The 9,781-nt window shown below is 41.9% G+C and overlaps 1 protein-coding gene across 1 annotated transcript; it reads left to right on the forward strand.

Annotated features, from left to right (window-relative positions):
- The first annotated feature begins 891 nt into the window (after window positions 1–891).
- On the forward strand, window positions 892–9,405 carry LOC123427588 (probable LRR receptor-like serine/threonine-protein kinase At1g56130). Its single transcript, XM_045111665.1, has 24 exons — window positions 892–1,102; window positions 1,219–1,405; window positions 1,530–1,601; window positions 3,662–3,733; window positions 3,818–3,889; window positions 4,192–4,263; window positions 4,401–4,472; window positions 4,565–4,636; window positions 4,777–4,848; window positions 4,945–5,016; window positions 5,086–5,160; window positions 5,277–5,348; window positions 5,431–5,496; window positions 5,592–5,657; window positions 5,759–5,803; window positions 5,901–5,965; window positions 6,068–6,447; window positions 6,539–6,737; window positions 7,353–7,514; window positions 7,598–7,716; window positions 7,882–8,092; window positions 8,180–8,411; window positions 8,505–8,655; window positions 8,782–9,405. Exons 1-24 carry the CDS (start codon window positions 949–951, stop codon window positions 9,178–9,180), a joined length of 3,159 nt encoding a protein of 1,052 aa, XP_044967600.1. The 5' UTR covers window positions 892–948; the 3' UTR covers window positions 9,181–9,405.
- The last annotated feature ends 376 nt before the right edge of the window (window positions 9,406–9,781 follow it).

Consider the following 9,781-nt stretch of genomic DNA (forward strand, 5'->3'; position numbering starts at 1 on the left):
GGTAGGATGGCAGCCTTTTGGTATGTATGATATAATTAACATGGTAAGATCCATGCCTTATGTTCAGGCATCAGGCCAAGGTTGGCACACCACCACCAAAAAGAGGGACCCACCACGCTAACAAACTAAGCTCCTTATTAATTACCATCGACATAGATATAAATACAGACCTAAAGAGATGGGGTAGCCGCCTTCCATTCCTACGAAATGCCCAACTGGCACCATATTCGCTTAACTTAAAACGTCCGTGCGAAATTTTCACCAATTTGATTCGTCACCTACTCACTCCGTACATGTAGATCCATGTATTACTTCCTCCGTACCTAAATAATTATAATTGAAGAGTTTTCTTCAACTATAATTATTTAAATACAGAGAAAGTATATTCCTACTTGTGCTCCGGTCATCGAGTAGCAGAAAAAAGAATGGAAATTCAGGACAAGGAACGTCAGGGACGATATTTTTGGAGGATAAACAAGATATGGAGACCAGAGCAATGCCAAGCACGAGCCTCTACCGGATTCATTCATGTGAGCTCAATCTGTTCTTGTCACGCCTTTTGGTTCCGGTCCAAGGCAGTGATCTGAGAATGGACTATTCCATCCGATGATATGTGCATTCATCATCTATAAAATTCAGCAACACACCAAGATAACAACAGAAAAAATAACACTACTCTAGTACCAATAAGATAACCCAACTCTTGTTTTGGCCACATTGTTGTAGGAGCAGGTGCATGCATGCAGCTTGATCGGCGTAGGAGTGAGTAGGGGCCGCCACCTCCATAAAAAAACAGTCGCCGAGTACCCACTTGTTGGCTGCATCCTGCATGTTCCCACAGCTCTGAGCCTCTGAGTATATCTCTAGTCGTAGCGGACGCCCACTTTACTTTATTGTTCGCCTCTTCTTGCTTCCAGTAGGACTGCAATCCGAGGGGTAGGGAGGCAGATGGGTCATCCGAGTCCAAGGCGGAGCTCGTGCCTCCGCCATGGCTCCGTGCTCCTCTTGCCGCCGCTGCTGCTCCTGACAGCCCTGTGCTCTTCCTGGAGGGCGGCCGCTCAGGCTCAGGCGCCGCCGCCGCCGCAGACCGACCCGACCGAAGGTATGCAGCACAGCAGCAGTACTAGCTACTCATCTCTGGATTCTCTGGTTTCTAAGCCCTGTCGGGTTGACGGTTGTTGGTTGGTTTCTCCGTTTCTGGGCGGGGCGGGGCGGCAGCGGCGGCGGTGAACGCGATACTGGGGAAGCTGGGGCTATCGGCGCCGGCGTCGTGGAACATCAGCGGCAACCCATGCAGCGGCGCCGCCACGGATGACACGCCGCTGGACGACAACCCAAACTTCAACCCGGCCATCAAGTGCGACTGCACCGACCAGAACGGCACCGTCTGCCATGTCACCAGACTGTAAGAGCAAGCAAACCTAGTTTCTTCTCCAGCATTTTTATCAATCGTATCTCAGGAGATGAACATGCATGTGAAGTGGTTATCAAATATATCAATCATGTATGTTGTATATTGGATGGAGCAGGAAGATAAATTCGCTGGACGCGGCTGGCCCCATTCCGGAAGAGCTGCGGAACCTCACCCACCTCATCAAACTGTATGTCCTGTCCGCTTCTAGGCTCACGAGTGTTCGCTAATTAAGCAATACTGCTGCCAAGCTAAAATCTCACGCCATTATATTACCTGCATATGCATAATGTGTTTGATGAATTTTGCTTTCTGATTATTTATTAAGAATTTATGATAAGTCCATTACTATTCGGCAATATATCTTGTACTCCATCCGTTCCTAAATATAAGTCTTTTTAGAGATTTTATTAATGAACTATATAGAAAGCAAAATGAATGAATCTACACTTTAAAATATGTCTATATACATTCATATGTAGTCATCTATTGAAATTAAAAAGATTTATATTTAGGAACGGAGGAAGCAGGATTTTCTTAGGATTGTAACTCGTAAGAGAAAGGTGTAACAGCTCCCGGATGCCTAGGCACCCTGTATGAACAGTAAAATTAAAAAAAATAGAAGACAAAATAAAAAATCTGAAACATTGCAACATCAAAGATGATCAAATTTATAGATTCTTGCAAGTTCTCATGCCAAAATATCATATAGAGAAAAGTGTACAAACAAGTTTCAGATTTTAGTGCTAAAAGTGCTCAAAACTTGGGAGGTGTTCGGTGACCCTCCAGCTCTCTGAAATCTGAGGATCTAGGGAGCACCCTTTTCCCCGCTCCACGGTTTTTAACTGCTGCTCCACCAACTTCGGAAGTGGGGTTGCGGAGCCGGAGGGCCTCCGAACAGACCCTTGATGCACTGAAATGCTTTTCCTGTGTAGAGATCCTCGAATGTTTTTTTGGCATGAATATTTGTAACCACCTAGGAAATTTGATCATCTTTGATGTTGTAAAGTTTTATATTTTTTTTCTACTTGTCTTAATTTTACTGTTGAGAGAGGATGCCTAGGCACCGGGGAGCTTAAAATCCACTCTCAACTCTTAGGGAAAAAAATGTGAACTGATGGATTTGCAGGCCTTTCAACTTTTTAGACTTTTTTATAAGACTTTTTTTTTTTTTGCTAAAGGTGTAGTGCACCCGAGAGTAGAAAATCCAGCCTCTAATCCATATGATGAAGTTCTGGTAAGAGCTCGTTTACCGGAAAAGAGTCCCCCTCCCTTTATATTATAATCACCCATCATGGTTCGTACCATGCCTCAGTCTAATTTAAGCTGCAAAAAGTCTTAAATTAGTGCACAGAGGTAGTAAAAAATATTTTCATCGACCAAACCTTCATATAAATTCAAATAACTAGTCAGAATATAGTCCCGGTCCCTCAACTTGAACTCGAATAACAAATGACGTGATGGCAGTTTAACATTCCTGGAAGTCCATGTAGCATAAAAAATGACAAAAGAGATCTGGCAGACCTTATATTCAGTAAATCTAGCAAAACATGAAATTTGTAATTATATTTCATTTCACTAAATTTATATGTAAGCATTCATTAGAACTTTTTACAATAATGGTTAGTTTCATAGGCTAGATATTGCTTTCTGAAAAAATTCAACAAACATAAGCTATTTTATCTTCAAATTACTATGGTTATAAAATAAAGAAAACTCATTTTTAAACTTATTTATTGATTTTCTACTATTTGTGTAGCAACTCATGGAAAACTGCCTTTATGTCATGCTGAAACCGCTTTAAGTGTGCCAAAATATCAAAACCAGATAGTTTTGTAGGTTGACGGACCAAAAATCTTTGGTACAAAAGTTCAGAGACCATGCTTAAACTTTATTGGTGATAGTCAAACAGACAAAGATATGTCTTTTCTCCATGGCGATTCGTTTTGAGAGAGAATCTCATTGGGGAAATGTGATGGTGACATTGAAAGACAAATAAACTCTAGATAACTACTGGGCCAGGTCCAGTGGGTCTGAAAGCCCATCCTTTTTCAGCTCAGCCTGGCCCTCTCGCGTATAGTTTTCAGCCCATTTGGCCATCCTTTCAATCCATTGTTCCATTACACCACCACCACGACGAGCACTGAAGATCGATACATTGTTGACTAGAGATGCACAGTTTTGGATCTCCCAAACTCAGTGTAAGATCTATGTAATTAACGTTATTTGTCTCTGACCTTGTCATTTCAGGGACTTCAGGAAAAACAGCTTGACCGGCCCGTTGCCAGCGTTCATCGGAGAACTGACTGCGCTGAAGTACATGTAAGGCTTTCGACTCAACACCTTTTTTGCATTACTCGTCTTGATTTCAGCCGATCTCACACTTTTTTCCGCTAATGTCGCAAGAACCGTGGGCACCAATGCATTATCCGGACCTGTCCCGAAGGAGCTATGGAATCTTACAGATCTCGTATCACTGTAAGATCCAATCTTGTCCTCCAATAAGTAATGTTAACATTTCTTTGTATTAGTCGTACGAGCTCGGGAGTATAATCACTCGCACAAAAGTGCATGGCATTGTATACTGTGGGGCGTGAAGTTTGCATAGACATGTGTCTTCCTGTTCATGCAAATTGAAACAGTTGGAATAGAAAACCTAACAAAACCGAGCTTCTTTCCCAATAAATATCGAGCAGCATTTGGACTTATAAAAAGGATCCAGTTAGCACTTCCTTTTTAATATTGCTCCAGAGTTGACCTGGTTTATCTTATGCTTTCAGTGCATTGGGCTCAAACCATTTTAACGGTACACTTCCAGATGAGTTGGGAAAATTGAAAAAACTTCAGCAGCTGTAAGTAATCTATATGGTCAGTTTTACATTGCCCTTTGCACACACCCTACCTTTTCACGATCATCAGTGTTCTCTCAATTGTTCAGGCTAATAATAATCTTCTTGAATGGAAAATGATGTATGTCTTTGGAATGTAGGTATATTGATAGTAATGACTTCACTGGTCCTCTACCAGCGGCGCTGTCCCAGCTTACAAACCTGTCAACCTTGTAATTTTCCAAACCAAAATATCAGTGTAATTTATACTAAGGTTTCAACTTTCAACCAATAATCTTGGACACTCTTGCCATCGTGCATACAGGTGGGCATCAGACAATAGTTTCACTGGGCAGATACCTGATTATCTTGGGAGCTTGACAAATATGACCCAACTGTAAGATATATGTTCCACCAACCACCAATATCAGTGTTTCTCAAACTTTTTTCTGAGCATAAATGATAGGCAATGACATTGGTAAGTCTGGAATTTGATTTGCATTACTTCCTTACTAATAAAATATGTACAAATTTTAGGAGGCTCCAAGGAAACTCTTTTCAAGGACCGATTCCCAGAAGTCTTTCTAATCTTATCAAGTTGACAAGCCTGTAAGTTTCTAGTAGTTTTCGTCACACCAGCTCTGTTCTTATTGCAAAGATAAGCTTGTGGCACTGACAGACACATTCCTTGTCTGAATGTAACAGGAGAATAGGCGATATAGTAAATGGAAGCTCTTCACTGGTGTTCGTGGGAAACATGACAACTTTGGGTGATCTGTATGGCACGTGCTCTTCACTTTAATTTCCATGATAGTTTAAGATCCTGAAAACTATTTTGACCTGCAGAGTACTGAGGAACAGCAAGATATCTGACACACTTGCATCGGTAGACTTCTCAAAATTTGTAAATTTAACTTTACTGTAAGCATCCTCCTTATCAGAAAAATCACAGTTAAATGGAAGCCTTTCTACTATGGTATAATTTCAGTTAAAGTGCAGTACTTTGCTGTCTGATACTCCTTGCCCTATTGGTGCAGGGATTTGAGTTTTAACAATATCACAGGCCAAATGCCTCAGTCAATCTTTGATCTTCCTTCGCTTAATTTTGTGTAAGCATTACTTGTTAACGTTTTCTCATAATATTTTTTCAATCATGTTCCTCTAATGTTTGCAAATATCCCTCTTGATCAGATTTCTTGGCAATAATAGCCTTTCGGGAAGTCTACCAGCCACGAAATCTCCGCTACTTACCAATTTGTATGACTATATGCTCCTTGATTTTTTACTTCATATTGGCCTATACAAGAAAATATGTCTCGATCTACTTACTAATTTATTGTGTTCGTTTCCAGAGATTTTTCATACAACCACCTTTCAGGAAGCTTTCCTTCTTGGATTACCCAGAAAAACGTACAATTGTATGCTTCATGATTATTACTGATTAAAGTTACACAGCAAGTCTGATTGAATTAAGCAACAAAATCTGATTTTCCACCCATCTTTTGTGTGTTGTGCTTAGGAATTTGGTGGCAAACGACTTTGTGATCGATAGCTCCAATAACAGGCACTTGCTGCATCTCATTTACTCCTGCCAAAATCATGTAGGAAAAAATATTCATCTCAGTGGAATTAAAAAATATTCACTTTTTTCCCATCTGCAGTGTTTTGCCATTGGGATTGAATTGTCTTCAGCGAAATACCCCCTGTTCTCTCGGCTCTCCACACTGTAAGCTTTCAACTCCTTGCATCTTTTAGTATACTACAGTAATTTCAGACCCTTAATTGCAGATTCCAATGTAAAGGCTACTATTTTGTAACTTGCATGCAGCTTCCTCCTTAGCGGTGGACTGTGGTGGTAGTAGAACTATATCAGGCTCAGATGGTGCCATGTATCAAGCTGATAATGCCAATCTTGGTGCTTCGTCATATTATGTTGGGGGCGCACCTATATGGGGTGTTAGCAGCACTGGAAGATTCATGGACCCACCCAATGGCAGTTACATAATCTACAGCTCACGCCAATTTCAGAACACACTAGATTCTGGACTGTTCCAAACAGCAAGGATGTCACCATCATCTTTGAGATACTATGGCATTGGACTCGAGAATGGAAACTATACCGTGACACTTCAGTTTGCGGAGTTTGACTCCCCTGATCCACAGGCTTGGAAAAGCAGAGCGAGAAGAGTTTTTGATATCTATCTCCAGGTAGCTTAGAAGCTTAAATTTCTCTGTTGTCTGATATTTTTAGCTCATCAATTGTGAAACCAATACATTCTTTTGATTGGTGTCTGTATAGGGAGAGCGCAGGGAACAGAACTTCGACATAAGAAAGGCTGCAGGAGGGAAATCTTTCGTTGTTGTAAAGAAGCAGTATGTTGTTCCTGTGGTAAAAAACTTCCTTGAGATTCATCTCTTCTGGGCTGGCAAGGGTACTTGCTGCATTCCTACTCAAGGCTACTATGGGCCTGCAATATCGGCTTTGAGCGCAACCCCAAGTACGAACCTGGACTGGAACTTCTACACTGCCATCTTGAAGTCAAATTTGAACTAAAACCATGTCACTTATTTTGGGACGGAGGGAGTACTTGTATAACACAGTGGCCAGGGAAACATGTCACTGTAGTATTGATAGTGCCAGTGTTTTTCACCTTTACCACTGGTGTACTCCCTCTGTAAAGAAATATAAGAGCGTTTAGATCGCTACTTTAGATCACTACTTTAGTGATCTAAACGCTCCTATATTTCTTTACGGAGGGAGTGTTTAATATCTAAAATTGAACATGAAACTTTGATGTGAAAGATACTTACAACTTGAAATTAGTAATCAATCTTTTTTGTGACCGTTTCCCCTAAAAAGATTAAGTGGTGCTCTGTAGTATAGTTCCTGCCAGTGTATGCTCACTGGTTGATTCATGTTTAAACAAGTTGAATGACATCTATTTCAATTGAAAATCAGCATAAATGTTGGAAGACCCATGATGAGGGTAGAAATTCTACATGATTCACTTTTGTATTTGATGTAATCATAACTGTATTAAATTGGTCCTCTTGCAATGTAAACGAGCATCATTTGATGTTTTGATTACTCAAACTAAGTTAACTTTTTTCAGATTTCATCCCTACTGTGCATTACTCTGTGGATAACAAGAGAAACAGTAAAACTGGTATGATTGTTGGAGTTGTAATTGGTGTTGCTGTTTGTTTGCTGGCTGCTCTTGCTGGAGTCTTTGTATGGAGGCAGAAAAGGAGAAAATTGTTATTGGAGTTAGAAGGTACTCCTTGATATTCCAGGATCATATTGTTTACTTTGCTGTAGACAGAATTATGCTAACGATCTTTTCTGTCTGTTGTGCAGAGCTGTACACTATAGTTGGAAGACCAAATGTATTCAGTTATAGTGAGCTAAGGTCAGCCACGGAAAATTTTGATTCCAGTAACCTACTTGGTGAAGGAGGATATGGATCAGTTTACAAGGTTAGTTTGTTTTACTATATATCTGTATCTCATAATGCTTAATGTACACCATAGTCAGATGATATGCGTAAATTCATGATTTTAGGTGTATTCATTAGCTAGAACCTGGTCAAAGCCTGAGCTATGAAGTACCTTGCATAGTTGATTAGTGCAACTTCCTTGCAGGGTAAGTTAAGTGATGGAAGAGTGGTGGCAGTGAAGCAGCTCTCTGAATCATCTAATCAGGGGAAAGTTCAATTTGCTACGGAAATAGAGACTATATCAAGGGTGCAACACCGTAATCTCGTGAAGTTGTACGGTTGCTGCCTTGAGAGCAAAACACCCCTGTTGGTTTATGAGTGCCTGGAGAATGGAAGCCTTGATCACGCGCTGTTTGGTATGATTTCATTCAAGATCGACTATGACTCTGCTGTGCTGAACCTTAATTTCATAAAAATTAAAGGTCCTCAATGTTCATCTTCAGGAAAGGGAGGCTTGAACCTAGACTGGCCAAGACGATTCGAGATATGCTTAGGCATAGCAAGAGGTATAGCTTATCTCCACGAGGAGTCGAGCGTCCGCATCGTGCACAGGGATATAAAGGCCAGCAATGTCTTGCTAGATGCCGATCTCAACCCAAAGATCTCGGATTTCGGGCTTGCCAAGCTTTATGATGGCAAGAAGACTCATGTGAGCACAAAAGTTGCAGGCACATTGTAAGTGCATCTCCATCAACGCGGCCTTCATGAGTTTGTCAAATTTGTTTGTAAATGTTCTGATGGTGATTGGCTGGCTTTCCTTTTCCAAAGTGGCTACCTTGCACCTGAGTACGCCATGAGAGGTCACATGACTGAGAAGATTGATGTGTTTGCGTTCGGCGTCGTAGCGCTGGAGATTGTTGCTGGTGAATCGAACCATCACACTACGCTTGAAGAGGAGACAACATATATATTTGAAAAGGTAAGATCAATAAAAGCTACAGTACATTCGAAAGTAAATCCACAACTGTGCTTTGGTCGGTGTTTTGTCGGCAAAATCTACTGTTGAAATTTGTATTAGGATCAGTGAAACTCTGGATGATTTCAGGTGTGGGACCTGTACGAGAACGGCAACCCCCTGGACTTCGTGGACCCCAAGCTCTCGAAGTTCAAGAGCGAGGAGGTGCTCCGGGTGATCCGCGTCGCGCTCATCTGCACCCAGGGATCACCCCACCGACGGCCGTCCATGTCAAGGGTGGTGTCAATGCTCACGGGAGACGCTGACATGGCCGGGGAGGAGGTGATCAAACCGAGCTACATCACGGAGTGGCAGGTCAAGGCCGGGAGCAGCAGCAGTTACACGGGCACGAGCAGCCAGGCCGGTCTGTCGTCGTCGTCGACCACGCAGCAGTTTTTCGGCGCCGGCCCTGCTGCAGGCGGGGATGCCACGCCGGCGACCGGGAACCCGTCACCGATGTTCACCTCCATCATCGATGAGGGCAGGTGAGGCGCACCAAGGTGTTTGTTAGTTGTCATCGTCAGGGGGTAGCAACTACTACTAGTAATTGGCAGGGCGAAGGAGAGTATTTTTATTTTCTTCTGCTGCGAACGCCATATTTTCCTGCTGTATGAATGCAGAAGATATCCTTGCACATGCTCTAAATGTACAGCACAGGACAATGGGCCCAGTTGTCATTGACTGTAAAGTGATACTATTTACTGGGTGTCTTAATTTCTTGATCCTCCTATGGTTCTCTACAGAGTGCATATCACATCTATTTATACTTCAAAGTTGAAACACCTAGTCTAGCAATTCAAGCTTGTTGCCTGATACTTTTTTCTTCAGAAACTGTAGGTTCCGAGAGTAAGCAGGGAAGAGGAAGAAAGAGAGAGCATAAGAGTGCTAGGAATGGGAATATGGAGGAAAGCTTAACTCTTCTATTTTCACCTCTAGTGTTGGAGGTGCAAAATTTGATTGTGTGCTTTCCTGATGTCTTCCATTCCTATGATTCTTGAGCACTCCTTCCTCTTCTGTTTCGCTTGCGCAATAGATTAATGCATAAACCACAAATATGTATGCACATACTTAGATAGCCTGAGATCTAGTA

This window comes from Hordeum vulgare, chromosome 2H, assembly GCF_904849725.1.
Source record: "Hordeum vulgare subsp. vulgare chromosome 2H, MorexV3_pseudomolecules_assembly, whole genome shotgun sequence".
In the NCBI taxonomy this organism is placed as follows: domain Eukaryota; kingdom Viridiplantae; phylum Streptophyta; class Magnoliopsida; order Poales; family Poaceae; genus Hordeum; species Hordeum vulgare.

Bases quoted from the DNA above. Each gene is read 5' to 3' on its own strand.
- LOC123427588 (XM_045111665.1), top strand. From the start codon at position 949: ATGGGTCATCCGAGTCCAAGGCGGAGCTCGTGCCTCCGCCATGGCTCC. The intron at 1,103-1,218 runs GTATGCAGCACA...GCGGGGCGGCAG, and splicing joins GCAGACCGACCCGACCGAAG to CGGCGGCGGTGAACGCGATA. The intron at 8,656-8,781 runs GTAAGATCAATA...GGATGATTTCAG, and splicing joins CAACATATATATTTGAAAAG to GTGTGGGACCTGTACGAGAA.